A 13226-nucleotide genomic window follows, 5' to 3' on the forward strand; every position below is an offset into this window, starting at 1 on the left:
CTTTCTCAGCAAGGTTACCATCTCTCTCTGCCTATATTTAAATGCCTGCAGACCTCAGTATTTTCCCAGGCTGCAGCATGGGTCTTGAAGGGCTCCCGAGGTTGACTGAGTCTTTCCTTCTTATGAGCCACACAATTCTTTTACGCCTGTGCTACCTGATGGGTAGGAACAAGAAATGGATATAAAAGATAAGAATATAGTTGCTGCCAGCCAAAAAGGTCTTGTCGAACAAACCTGATTTCATTCATGGAGGTTATACATTTTGTTGATAAAGGGAACTGTATTAATATTATAGACTTAGAGTTTTAAGGCATTGGACTGCATATTTCATGACATCCTAATTAAATTAGCACTAGGAAATATCAATGAAACATGTGCTAACTGGATTAATAACTGGTGAGCTGACTGATCTTCCAAGTCATTTTCAGCAGGAAATCATCAGCTGGGCATATTTCTAGTGGGTTTCTTCAGAGATCGATGCTAGGCCTAGCTTAAGTCAACATTTCCTTCCATGATCTGCCTATAAATATCAAATCACTGTTAATGAATTTTCAGATGACCTGAAGATTGGCAGGGTGGTAAATAATGAGGAGAGGGGCATTGTGTATTTTGCACTGAGTGGTTATTGCACAACTGGATTTGGGCTTTGGCTACAACCTAGGCCTCCCACTTCTCTGTTGCAGAGCCACACTCCTCTTTGCTTGCTCTCCTCCTGGTCCTACCAATTTTCAAGCAAGCTAGCATTTCTAGGAGAGATGAAGGCTACTCTCAAGCATGCCAAGCCTGTCTTGAGAAGCAGGGGATGTGGGTTCCTGCCAGAACGAGTGAGGCCTCAAACCCTGGTCTCACGCTTCCAGAGCAAGAAGTGTTTTTATCAGGCCATTGGGCAAAAGGGCGGTGGGATGACCACCATGGCCACAGGGTTGACAATCCTGTGTGCTTTTACTGACCGTGGGTCTGGGCACTTGCACAATGTGTATACACTTTCCCAGGTGCACCTGGATCACAACAGAGCACGAGTAGCCATATTAGCCACTTCCAAGCACAGACAGTAGGACCTGGCTGGCTGTGCAAGTTGTGTTTGGTGGCTTTGACCCTTAAAAGTTGTGTAAGTAGTATGTAGCACCACTGAGACATCGTAGAGACTGACGGGGGTCTGGGGCATAGTGCTGGTCTGGGCCTCACAGCTGAATTTGTTCACTGCAAAGAAGATCGAGAAGAGACTTGACTATAGAGTATAAGCACTGGAGGAAAATACCAGGTCATAAAGGGCTTTTCTAATCTAAGAGAGAAAGATGTAGGAAAGCTGGAAACTGAAGTTAGATGCATTTAAATTTAGAAATAAGGCATATTTTTAACAGCTGGGGTGATTAAAGATTGGTGCAATCTACAGGGGAGCCACCAAATGGTCTGATGGTCTCTCCTGGCCTTAAAATGTATGAGTCTGTGAATGGGGGTAAGTTGCTGAGGCTGTTTCATGTGTGAAATGGAGCAGGACCTCCATGGTTTACCACGTGGTGTTTTGTTCGGCAGTTGTGCCTGACATTGTTCCCTTGCCTTCTCTTCTCCAGTTCCGGTATAAGAGGCGCGTGTACACCCAGAGCCTGCTGGATGACAAGCAGTTTGCCAAGCTCCACACCAAGGTAAGGCCAGAGTCTAGCACCCAGGAGCTCCGCGTTCCGATAGCACCGTCAGTACTGACCACCTGCCTAGCGAAGCCGTGGTCTCTTGGACATAATTTCCCTGGGCACAGGGGATGTCAGCCAGCATGTCTCTACATTTCAGACCCCCCTTCCCTAATCAGACCTCACCTCCCCTCCTCAAAAATGCACGTTGGTTGCCAAAGGCTGAGCTGTTTTGCTGAGCGGTGTGAGCCACAGGCCCCCAACAGAAGCGTGGCATGGTGCCTACAGTGGTAACATCGCCCCGGCGGCATGCTCGCTGCGATCGGATGTGCAGCTGGACCAAGTGCAGAGGGAGAGGTCAGGGCCAAGCTTCTCCTGGGATGGTCAGGCTGGGAGGAACACATGATGGGCCCTCTGAAGAGACGCTTTATTCGCTGACACTGATGAATCACTAAATCCCAGCGCAGCACAATGGCGCGCATTGACAAGTCCCCTGTCCCCTTCCCCCAGCCCAAGGCAGCAGGGCTCCTCTTCCTCACCCACAGAGACACTCTTGCACAGCTGTCTCTGGGGCTTTAACCCATGTGTGCATGCCAGCACGGGATGCTGGTTTCTTTGCGCACCCTGCGCCCAGTTTGACATGCAAAGCAAAAAGCATATGTGAGCCCTGGTTTCCTGGAAGGGTCTGTGCCTCGGAAAGCCCTGCTTCCCAGGTGCGCTGCAGGCTGGTGGAAGGCGAGCATGTGTAGACACGCATGGTGTGCAAATGCACGGGGATGCCACTGGGCAGTCTGGATACTTGAATGTTACACAGGGAAGAAGGTGCTGAAGGGCCAGACTGGACATCTAGGGTAGGGAGCTGATAGCAGCATGAGCGTGTGCTTTCTGTCTGTGGAGGTAATAGCACACAAGGGCTCAGCAAGAGGTGTTTGTTCCTAGTCCCCAACTGCTTCATTTACATTACAAACAGGCTAAGAGAGATGCTATGAGAGAGTGGGGAGGCTTCTGCGAGCTTTCCAGAGGTGCGGGCTCTGCTTTCCCAGGCTGGGATGCCCCTCATGCCACCAGCCACCATGGGCTGCGCCCATCCAAGTAGAGGGATTTGGTTATGGCTGTCATGCGTGGGGGCCCTATGCCAGTCCCATGCCACGTGCTGCATCCATCAGACCACAGCCAGTGTGCCCTGAGCCAGGACGCTGTTAATGGTTTGCTCATAACGTAGTCATACATAGCGGCCCCACTCAGAATTGGGCCGGTCGTGCTGGGATCAGGGCTCCCATTCTGATTTAACAAGCAAGCCGGATGAAACTGATGGGCGTGAGAAATGATGGGATGTAAAACGAAGACAAAGGTGCTGGTGGTGGAGTCCCCCAGCCCCCGCCCCGGGTTGGCCAGGGGCAGAGCAGGATGGTTCAAAGCATCTGAAAGTATTCAAGTGGGTCTGTAAGTGAGGAAGTCAACAGCCGGAGCTCTTCCAGCTAGGAGAAGTGGGGTGTGAGGGGAGAGCGGTGGCATTATGGGGGAGCATGGGGTGGTGTTTTTGTGTCTCTGGGCACAGCACATAGATTGTTTGGACTTTTATCTGTCATCTGGCTTTGACCTCTTTGTCAGCCATCAGCCTCCACTGAGCGCAGCAGGGCCTGGTCTCGTGCCATCAGCGGGCCTGGCCACGGAGCATGGACTATAAAGCACCGTGCAGAGTTGTCTTTGGACACATGCCAGGTGTCCCTGCGTCTCTCAGCGCTCATCGCATTGCCGGGGTCTGTTTGACCTGCAGCATTAGGGTTCCCCAGTCCAACATCTGGCGCGGTTCTGCGGGGCGGCACAGGGCTGTCAGGACCGCGGGCGCTGCCGACACATGCTGTGGGCAGAGGGGCAGAAGGGAGTCATAAAGTTCTGCTTGGGCTATAAAGCAGCGGCAGTCAGGTGGGAGGAAGTCACAGCAGATGCAAAGCAGAGAGAGAGAGAGAGAAAGTGATCTCCCCAAAGGGCTTGTCCTTCCAGATGGAGTCCGCCATCCGGGGGAGAGACAGGCCCCTTCTGTAGCCTTTTGCGGGCTGCAGTAACATGAAACAAGGCCGTGAGAGGAGCTTCTCACCGGCAGAGTGCAGGGAATTGCACGGGGGACAGGTGGTGTCAACTGAGCTGCAGGCTGGCTGGAAAAAGAGCATCCACACAACAGCTGGGAGTGTGCCCAGCGTCTCTCCTTATAGCAGGGAGCCTGGGCCATTACTGCACAGGGCTCGGGGGCCTTGCAGCTCAGGGGCCATCGCACAGAAAGGGAGGGCTGAGGACGGATGGATGGACGGGCGGGCGCTGCGGTACAGAGAGGCAGAGTCCGTGCGCAGCACTGCCCTTGAGGAGAAATCACAGTCACTTCTATGCAGACCTGAGTCTCCATTTATAATTTATATATATATTTATACATATATATAAATATATATATATACACACACATGCATATATAAATAATGTAATGTAAAGTGTGTGTGTGTGTGTGTGTGTAAAAGTGTGTGTGTGTGTAGTGTACCTGTGTGTGTATATATATAGTGTGTGTGTGTGTATAAAGTGTGTGTGTGTGTGTATAATTGTACACATGCACTTTATATACATATATATATGTAAAGTGCATGTGTATATATAAAGGGGGTGTGTGTGTATAGTTTCATAGTTTCTAGGGTCGGAAGGGACCTGAGCAGATCATCTAGTCTGACCCCCCGCCATGGCAGGAAAGAATACTGGGGTCAAATGCATGTATATATAGTGTGTGTGTGTGTATAAAGTGTGTGGGTATATACATGTGTGTATAAATGTATGTATATATAGTGTGCGTGTGTGTATAAAGCGCGTGGGTATATACATGTGTGCATGTGTATAAAGCGTGTGTATGTGTGACACACACACTTACACACCCAAATACAGACACGTGGATATGCACACACACCCCTTTATGTCGGCTCTTTCCTTCTCCTCAAGAAAGACCTCCTTGCCGCTGTCCCTTGTCAAGCGGGGTGGCGTAGCAAAAGCCTGCGCGGTTCTACCCACTGACTCATGTGCAGGGGGATGCCGACTTGTGCGTTGTACGGATTTGCTGTTCCCTGTTGGCGTGGCAGCCATCGGTGTGTCACACTCGGGCCGTGAGATCAGATGGAGGAAGAAAAACCTGCAGCCATCCAGAAAGACTTTTTCCTGTGAGAGACAGAGAAATGAAGTGGAAGGGAGAAAGGAGGCAGCCGTCTTGCACGCGCGCACACACACACACACACACACACACACACACACACAGAGTGTCACATAGCATAGCGCGCCTGCTGCTCGCTTGGAGAGATGACAGTCCTGCGAGCCTGCGCTGGTGTAACGTATCCCCCCGGCACGGATTGCTGCTGTTTTCCTTGGAGGGAGCGCGGCTGTGGAATGTGCGTGTGTGCGAGCCCCGTGGCCTGCGCCGGAGCCGGCGTGGGGATGAGACGGGGACAGAGAGAGGAGAGGGGCACAGTTCAGGGATATGGGCTCCTCTCTAGGAAGAAAGCTGCCCGAGCAGAAAGAAAAAAGGCAAACTTCAGGGGATGGCAGGTCCAGGCTGAAGAGCAAGGTACCTTCTGCTTCTGCCCCCCTCTCCTTTGCCAGTCCCTCTCTGGCAGCACGAGGCATCTCTCTCTGGATAGGCGCTGCAGGGGGTGAGGCGTCCCTCGTGTGCTCGCTGCGCTGGATGGATGTCAGAGGAGGTCCCTCAGGAGTGTAGGATGTGGGTGAGAGCTTGTTTGCTGTTCTGCAAATACCTTGCAGACTGTCTCTGAGACTTAAGCAGAGTACAGAGCTTTTCCGCGTGTGTGCGACGGCCGGTGCGCACTGGCTTATGTTTCTAAGCAAGCTGGTGAATGCATTTTTGATCTTTTGCATTGTGTGTGTGAGCAGACAGCATCCCTCGGGGAAAACCCAGTGCCCACAGTTGATTTCTCTAGGGTGCCATGTACAGCACATCGGCCTCACAGGGCATGAGCATGAAAGCGGAAACGACTCTGGGATCTGTGGCGGGGAGGAATCCCTTGGGGCACTGGTGCATGGTGTGTTTCTAGAAATATTTTGGAGTACGATAGGAAATTAGCTTGGGGATGTGGGTGTCTCTTGGGCTGTGGTATGTGTGCAATATCTTGGGTTCTAGTAAACGAGGGAGGGAATTCAGGGGGGTGGGGTGTAAATTGAGCTTTTTGTCTCTGAATAGCAGTGGGTCCTGCTGGCATCTCTGACCGAGATAATGGTGTTGGGACAGGCTTCCTAGCTAATACTTGACCATTGGGGGAGGTGGGAACACAGGGACAACGTGAAACCCTGCAAGGCACTGAAAGACCGTTTTGCATTTTCTCATAAATCGTGTGGGGCTTGGCTCCTCTTGTCTTCGGAGGCTCCTTTCCTGTCGCCGGTGCTGCATAAAAAGACCCGTGAATAAGAGTCGTTCTGCCTGCTCCCGATTAAGGAACGTGAAGTCTCCATAAAACAAAACTTCTCTGCGGGATCATGTCATCTGTGCCTGGCTTGACAACAGGGTTTTGAGCTGGTAACTCCAGGTCTCTCTAGCAGGTCCTCGTACTACTGTCACTAGGGAAGGCTTCGTTTTGAGCAGGGATTTGTGAATCTCAGCAGGAGTTAAGGGTGCCCCAAACTTGTGAAAATCATCCAAGAGCAATCATCCACAAAGCATGCATTGGAGGACAGCACACTTTAAAATGCTGGCAATTGGCACTACATATGGAATTATTATCTGCAATAGCTGTGTCGTGTGCTACCACCTTCTCCGTCGTTCCTCCAGTCCAGCCTTTCTATACAGTTTGCTCCCATTATTCTCCTTCTGGTGCTGGTGCTGCCCGATCGCAGAATCAGAGACAATGAAGAGTGCTCAGGAGGCCACGTCTTGTCCAACCCCCTGCGCAAAGCAGGACCAGCCCCAAATACATCAGTTTGTCTACCCAGGTCTTAAAAACCTCCAAAGATGGAAACTTCACAACCTCTCTAAGCGGCCTGTGGCAGTGCTTCAGCACCATCCTCGTGAGTAAGTTTTTCCTGCTATCCAACCTCAACTTCCGTTGCTAAGTATCTAACCTAAACTTCCAGATCTTGTGGGGTGCATTGTGGTACTACAAGGCATCTCAGGAGATGATCCGTGGTTTTCTTCTCCTGACAAACACATGGTCGGTTGCGTAGAGGCCCCATGATTTCATGAGAAAGTTGCATCTGCTGAGACCGCTCTCAATCTGTTCAGGCTCTGCCGCATGTGCCATGTGTAGTTGGAGCCGGATGCTAACTCCTCACCGGGGGTAATTCCTTGCCGGCTCTATTCAGCAGCGCTGTCACCCAGTTTCTCCCAGTCTCTTTGTCAGCAGGTAGTTCTGTCTGATTCTGGTGACGTGGTCAATGGCACAGCAGAGGACAAATAGGTATTCCTTGATGAGAGACGACGGCGTGCTGGTTGATGTCCATCTAGCGAGCGGCAGTTGTCTGACTCTTGTACCTGCCACGTGCTACACAGATGCTGAACAGAGACAGATCTGAGCAGAGGACAAGAGATGGAGGCTGATAGACTGAGGGCTGTAAAGAAACAATGAGACGACACTGGTCGGCTTGATAGGCAGTCATCACCGCATATCAGCTTGGCTTGCAAGGGACCCTACGGGCATCTGAGAGTTTTAATGGGGGATTTGAAGGAGGATATTGATAATACTGGCTTTGCGGATGCTCATGGGAAGCAGAGCTGCGCGTTTGGAGGGGTGGGAGCCGTCCTCACAATCCTGGAGCAGGGGTAACAGGTTGGGACAGACTGGAGGCGCCTTGCAAAGAAGAGAAGCACGTATGTTTGCTGTAGCAGGGAGGCGTCCATGGAGGGATGTGACAGGAGAGGTGACGTGGGCAAGGCAGCGATCTGTGAGCAGTGTCCTGGATGCGTGTGAGCTGGAAGAGACTGGCATTTCTGCAGGCCAAAAGAAAGACCATGGCCTGAATTGAGGTGCAGGATAAAGAAAACCTGGACATGAGTTTTACTTGCATGACCAGACAGACAATGTGTCGTCTTTGGTGGTTTTCTCCGCCAGAATCAACTCCAAGTATAGCTTCTGAAGCCTCTCTCCTAGGAAAAGAAATGATATCATAGAAAATTCAGGTTGGAAGGGAGCTCAGGAGGTCGCATCTAGTCCAACCCAAGCAGGACCAGCCCCAACTACATCATCCCAGCCAAGGCTTTGTCCAGCTGGGTCTTCAAAACCTCCAAGGATGGAGACCCCACCACCTCTGTGGGTAGCCTGTACCTGTTATCAGACAGTGAGCTTCAAGTGAAAGTGCAAGTAAAGCTGACCTACCAGGTGTAAAGTTTCCCCCTACCCAACAAGGTGGGTGGGGAAGGAAGAGCATTTTCCCTAGCCACTAACATGCCAGGCAGGGATGTGGCGATTATCATGTCCTGCCTCATTGACCAAGACCGGTGACCCAGGGACCTCTCGATGGACTGGGGATGCCCTTTGGTGCAGGTTCATGCTAAAGCTTGAGGTCAGACCTCTGGCTTTGCAGCAAGACTCCTCAACTGTTTTGCTGCTGTGCACGGGCCCCTGCCCAGAGAGGCTGAGGGAATTGGGCTTAATTAGTCTGCCAAAGAGAAGGCTGAGAGGGGATTTACAGCCTCTCTTCTTCTGTCACGGGTTCCTCAGAGGAGCTTTTCCTTTGGAGCCCAGCCATGCTGTGTCCCTGGGCATCCTTGGAGCCAGTCCAAGCATCGCTTCTAGCGTGGATGAGTCCCGAGCACCCTGGACCCCAGACCAGGCCTCCCAGCCCCTGTTCCTCTACTGTGGCCCCGGTGGGCTGCTGTCTGGCTCAGCTTTCAGAGAGGGACGTTGTCTCTGCCAGAGAGTAGGGTGCCCTGAAGTCGTCTGCAGGGAAGCAGGCAGCTCTTCTTGAGCAGAGCAGGGTTGGGAGCCAGCGGGACAGCAGGCAACGTCCTCGGGTCACGGGGCCTCAGCTGCTCCAGGTCAGGCCACCAGCTCCAGACTCTGCCCCTCCTGTCCTGCCCTGTCTCTCCAGTCTCTCTCTCATGGGGGCTTCTTGTCCCTCCTAAGGCCCAGGGACACCAGGGCATCTCCAGGCAATGGGGCTTATGCTCAGGGGTGCTCCAGCCAGTCTTCATTTGAAATTAGTCCATTGCATTTCGGTCAGCCCATTCTCTAGTAACGGAGACACTTCGTGCAGAGCTGCACCTTTGCTGCCCGGTGAAATGAATCCATTCTTTCACAGTGCGTCCAAAAGTCGGGGAAATGGAGGTATGCAGCATTATTGTAAAAAAAAAACAACAAAACCCTCCATGTTGAACCCAGAAATATCACAAAATGTTAGAATCACAAAATCACAGATAATGACAGCTGGATGGGACCTCACGAGTCATCTAGTCCAACCCGTGCTCCAAGCAGGACCAGCCCCAAGTACAACATCCCAGCCAAAGCTTTGTCTACCCAGGTCTTAAACACCTCCAAGGATGGAGACTCCACCACCTCTCTGGGGAGCCTGTCCCAGTGTTTTACTACCCTCCTCATGAGAGAGTTTTTCCTAATATCCAACCTCACCTTCCCTTGCTGCAGCGCCCATTGCTCCTTGTCCTGTCACCTGCCCTCACTGAGAACAGCCCAACTCCATCCTCTTTGCAGCCCCCCTGCAGGGAGGTGAAGGCTGCTGTTCAATCCCCCTCGGTCTCCTCTTCTCTTCTCTAGCCTCAGTCAGCCCAGTTCCCTCAGCCTCTCCTCACCAGTCCTGCCCTCCACCCACAACCATTTTCATTGCCCTCCGCTGGACTCTCTCCAACGTGTCCACAGCTGTACTGTAGTGGGGCGGGGGGGCACAATTTGTGGTCACAGTCAGATGTTGCCAGAGTCTGTTGCAGTGTCCATCCTCCATCAGTTTACAGATAATGGGTAAGTGGGTAGCAAGTAGCATCTGCCTAGGTAGGCTCTGGTGCTGAGCTCACTGTCCCTGTTGGGGACTGTCCTCCCCAGCCTTGATGATGCTGCAGCATGTGCTCCCCTGTGAGCCTGCTGTCCCTCCCTCCTTTTGGGTGGTTTGAGTCTCAGGGGTGCTAGCAGGAAACTGCGCCTTTGCACGGGAGAGCACAGAGACCCTTGGGGTTGCAGAATAAGGAAAGATGAGCAATGGATCCTTGCATGGAGCAACTTGGCTGCAGTCTGGTCCCATCACTGCTTCTGATTCTGCTTTTCTCATGGTGGCAGCAGGATGTCTCCTAAGGCAGAAAGATCTTCATGGTACTGTCATGTGTCATTCTGTTTCTCAAGCAGGCTGTTGCGATGCTGTTTGGGTTGTATAGGACTTCGCCTGTGTGACAGGACAGATTGGTGACATGTGGTATTGCTGTAGCTAGAGATAAGGAAGTACGTTTGTTTTCAAACCTGCTTTCTGCCTGTGCACAAGTTTTTGATGAATGATCTGCTTGGGCTGCGGTGTCTGATGACTCATGGTTGCCACCTTTTTGCAGATTTGTCACGAGTCCAGTGGTGCTTGCTGCTGTTAAGCTCTAGCTCCCAGATTCATGTGATGATGTGAGAGGCTTGGCTTTCGGTTGAAAGCTTCTATGCTCTCCCGTTCCAAAAAAAGACTTGAAAATATGTCTTTGGTGCCCAAGTGAGAGAGCTTCAGTGAACACAATCCATCCTTTTTTATTTTAAGTCAATCTTGGGTTAGATTCATTATTGGTGGGGTGAGGGGGAGAGGGCTATGACTAACTTGCATCTTTGGGAAGTTCGGTGTTGGTAAGACAGATGTGTCTGAGTCATCAGCATGCTATGCAGGAACCTCTGTGCATTCAGAGAAATGCAGATGGTTGAAAGCATTTCCACCCACTGGTTCTGGGATTTGGGCACCTGGGAGGGTCTGGCCACATCAGGTACTTGTTGCAGCAAGGGGTGACACGACATCTCCTTATAATGTTTAGATCTGCTGTTTCTGAAGATCCCTTTCTTAGAAAGCCTGGCCTGCTACTTGTCCAAGGAGCTGATTGCCCTACTCGCCCAGACAGGGGAGGGAGAGATAGGAGCCTTCAAGAGAGTTTGCTGTGGTGTCCCCTGGTCCAGAGACCCCTGCACTCTTCTGCAGGTCTAGCAGCCCTTGTTGTTGTCTGCGTCCCAGCAGCACCCCTCAAACTGTTTAATGCAGATGGCTCAGGAGGGACTGGATAATGGCCCCTATGTCCTTTTGGGGGCAGGGATTCAGTCTTTAGTATCAAGCTTAAGCATCAAACAAAACAATCCCCCTGCCCACGCCAAGCTACCGGACCCAGGCTCCCTTCTTGCAAGCCTGTCGCAAATCCCTCCTGATTCAGGGTCTGTCTCCCGCCCTGTAGGGAGGGATATGGTTTAGTTTGCGGTGTTGCAGACTCTTTTAAAACCCCCACAACTCTGCACATGTACAATATGATGCCATTAAGCCACACAAAGGCAAATTTTCGTCACGTGTACATGGGAACAACATTGTGTATACAAGCGCCCCTAGGGAACATCTGGCTGTCTTCCTGCTGGACCTGCTACATGAGCAGGGCTAGCTGACCATGGGCCCCTGCAGGGTCCGTACAGGGCAGGCCACCCTGCCATAACCCGCCAGGTTGGCCCAGCAGGCAGTGCTAAGAAGACGCGGGCCCTGCCCCAAACAATTTGCATTTTATTTAACAGAGGAATCATTGGGTTCATGTAAGAAGGCAGTGGAGGATGTTGGGGAAGGAGACCGGGGGGAACAGCATCACCAGCTCATGAAAGGGGGGGTGCTATGGGGGAGGATGTGGGGCGGGAGAGTTAAGGTAGCCGAGCTGGCAACTGAACGGGGTCCCCAGGGTTACCAGCCCTGGGTCCGATGGTCGTAAATTAATACAGGTGGTCAGGGCCTTCTGTACCGTGCTGAAGTTTAAAGGACCGATGCGCAGATTCCTGGGGACCGGTGCTAACCTTGAAGGAAAGCTGCCCACATCGTTGCCTGCAGCACAGCTCCTCCCAGCACTGCACCAGGGCAATACCGCTGCCAATTTTAAAAGGGATGTTCAGAGCCTCTAGGCCCAGAGCAGCTCAAATGATGTGGCTGCAGGAATGTGAACCGTTCACATTTGAAAGGTATTCAGCAAATTGCTCCCTCAGCCTCCAGAGACAGCAGTTTAAACCCTCTTTTTGTGCAAAAGAAAATTGATTATCTGACGCCTTGTGGTAGGAATCAATGAAATGCCTGTTTGTTGCCATCTAATAGCCTGTGTAGAAACCTGTCAGATCACTGGTGTTAGAGGAAAGCTCGGCGTCTTCAACCGCCTCTCGTTCATAAGGGGAAATGGGATCAGATGGCACCCACTCAGCTCTTGGAAGCTCAGGGTTTCTATCTTAGCTGCTGTCGGCAGTTGAAGTTAATCATACCCGCCCAGAAAGAAATGAGCGGAGTTTTCCTTCCAAAATATCTTGTAGACCTCAGGGAGGCTTTGAAGCAGACACCTCCAAATGGGCCCTGTGTGACGGGGATCGTTTGTCCTCCCACACTTGTAGTATGGCAGAGTGGGGGCTCTGAACCAGGCTGCTGGGATCAATAGTAAGTGAAAGTTGGACTCGTTTTGCTACAAGAAGAATATCTCATTTATTTTCTTTCATCTCAATGCAAGGGAGAGGAGCTCTGCTCCCTCACACCAGCTTCCTCTCAATGAGCATTTTTTTCTGGAGGCTGTTGATTTTTCTTGCAATTTCTTGCTAATGGAGGATAATGGACTGCAACACAATGGGCTGCCAGCTGGACAGCTGTGCGCTAAACACCCCCACCCCCTCCGCAAGCACATTCCTCATGATTAACCTCATTCCCACTTCTGTAAACACGCCTCAGACTTCCCAAGCAAAGTCGTCTGCTGACATGGAGCATTTTGGGTAATGAGATGCGGATCAGACCGAAGCGCTGGAGACCAGACTTCACAGCTGTGTGCAGAGGAACTGGAGTGAAAGGTTCGCAATGACATCAGGCCTCCATGGCGGGGCTGTGGGCACTCACCTCTGCAGATACCGGCCTTGCATGTAATGCAATAATCCTAAAATCCCTGGAGATAAAAAACCTTGCTGGCAGGGGTGGATCCAGATGGGGTGCAGTCACACCCCCCTTTCAGAGCACGCCCTAGGAGCAGTAGCCGGGAACCGTTTCTGAGTCCCCGAAGCAGGTAAGAATCCAGGTTGCGTGAGGAGTGGGGCTCAGCTGAGGACAGCAGCAGTCGAAGGGATTGTGTCACCCTGCCTGGATCCACCCCTGCCCATAATGTTTTACCATCTCCCGGGATTCATGGCTTATTCCTTATTTGCAAGGCTGGGCTTTGCGGACACACGGTTTCAGTGTGGTTGGTGTTTTAAGCCATGTTAGGCCACATTTGTTTGAGTAGCAAAAAGCATTTTGTAACCTCAGTTTGGGATTCACAGCTGCGACACTTAAATCGTCATTCCTTGTTTGCTACCTCCCTGGGTGCAGTTGGTCTCTTAGGGAGAATAAAGGTGCAGAGATAACCACGGCCCAGTAAGAGCAAATGGCAGTGTCTTTTGCTGTGAGGTGCCCTGGCCT

The 13226-nt window shown here is 51.7% G+C and overlaps 1 protein-coding gene across 1 annotated transcript in view; it reads left to right on the top strand.

The window, feature by feature from the left end:
- The window catches only part of SHANK3 (SH3 and multiple ankyrin repeat domains 3), a 589500-nt gene that overhangs the window by 78413 nt on the left and 497861 nt on the right, over window positions 1–13226 (top strand). The window contains exon 5 of the mRNA XM_090041443.1: window positions 1572–1643. Within this exon, the coding sequence (XP_089897569.1) occupies window positions 1572–1643 (72 nt within the window). The remainder of the gene's footprint in view (window positions 1–1571; window positions 1644–13226) is intronic.

Source organism: Crocodylus siamensis, chromosome 4 (assembly GCF_052110815.1).
Source record: "Crocodylus siamensis isolate JL-2025a chromosome 4, ASM5211081v1, whole genome shotgun sequence".
Taxonomy (NCBI): Eukaryota; Metazoa; Chordata; order Crocodylia; family Crocodylidae; genus Crocodylus; species Crocodylus siamensis.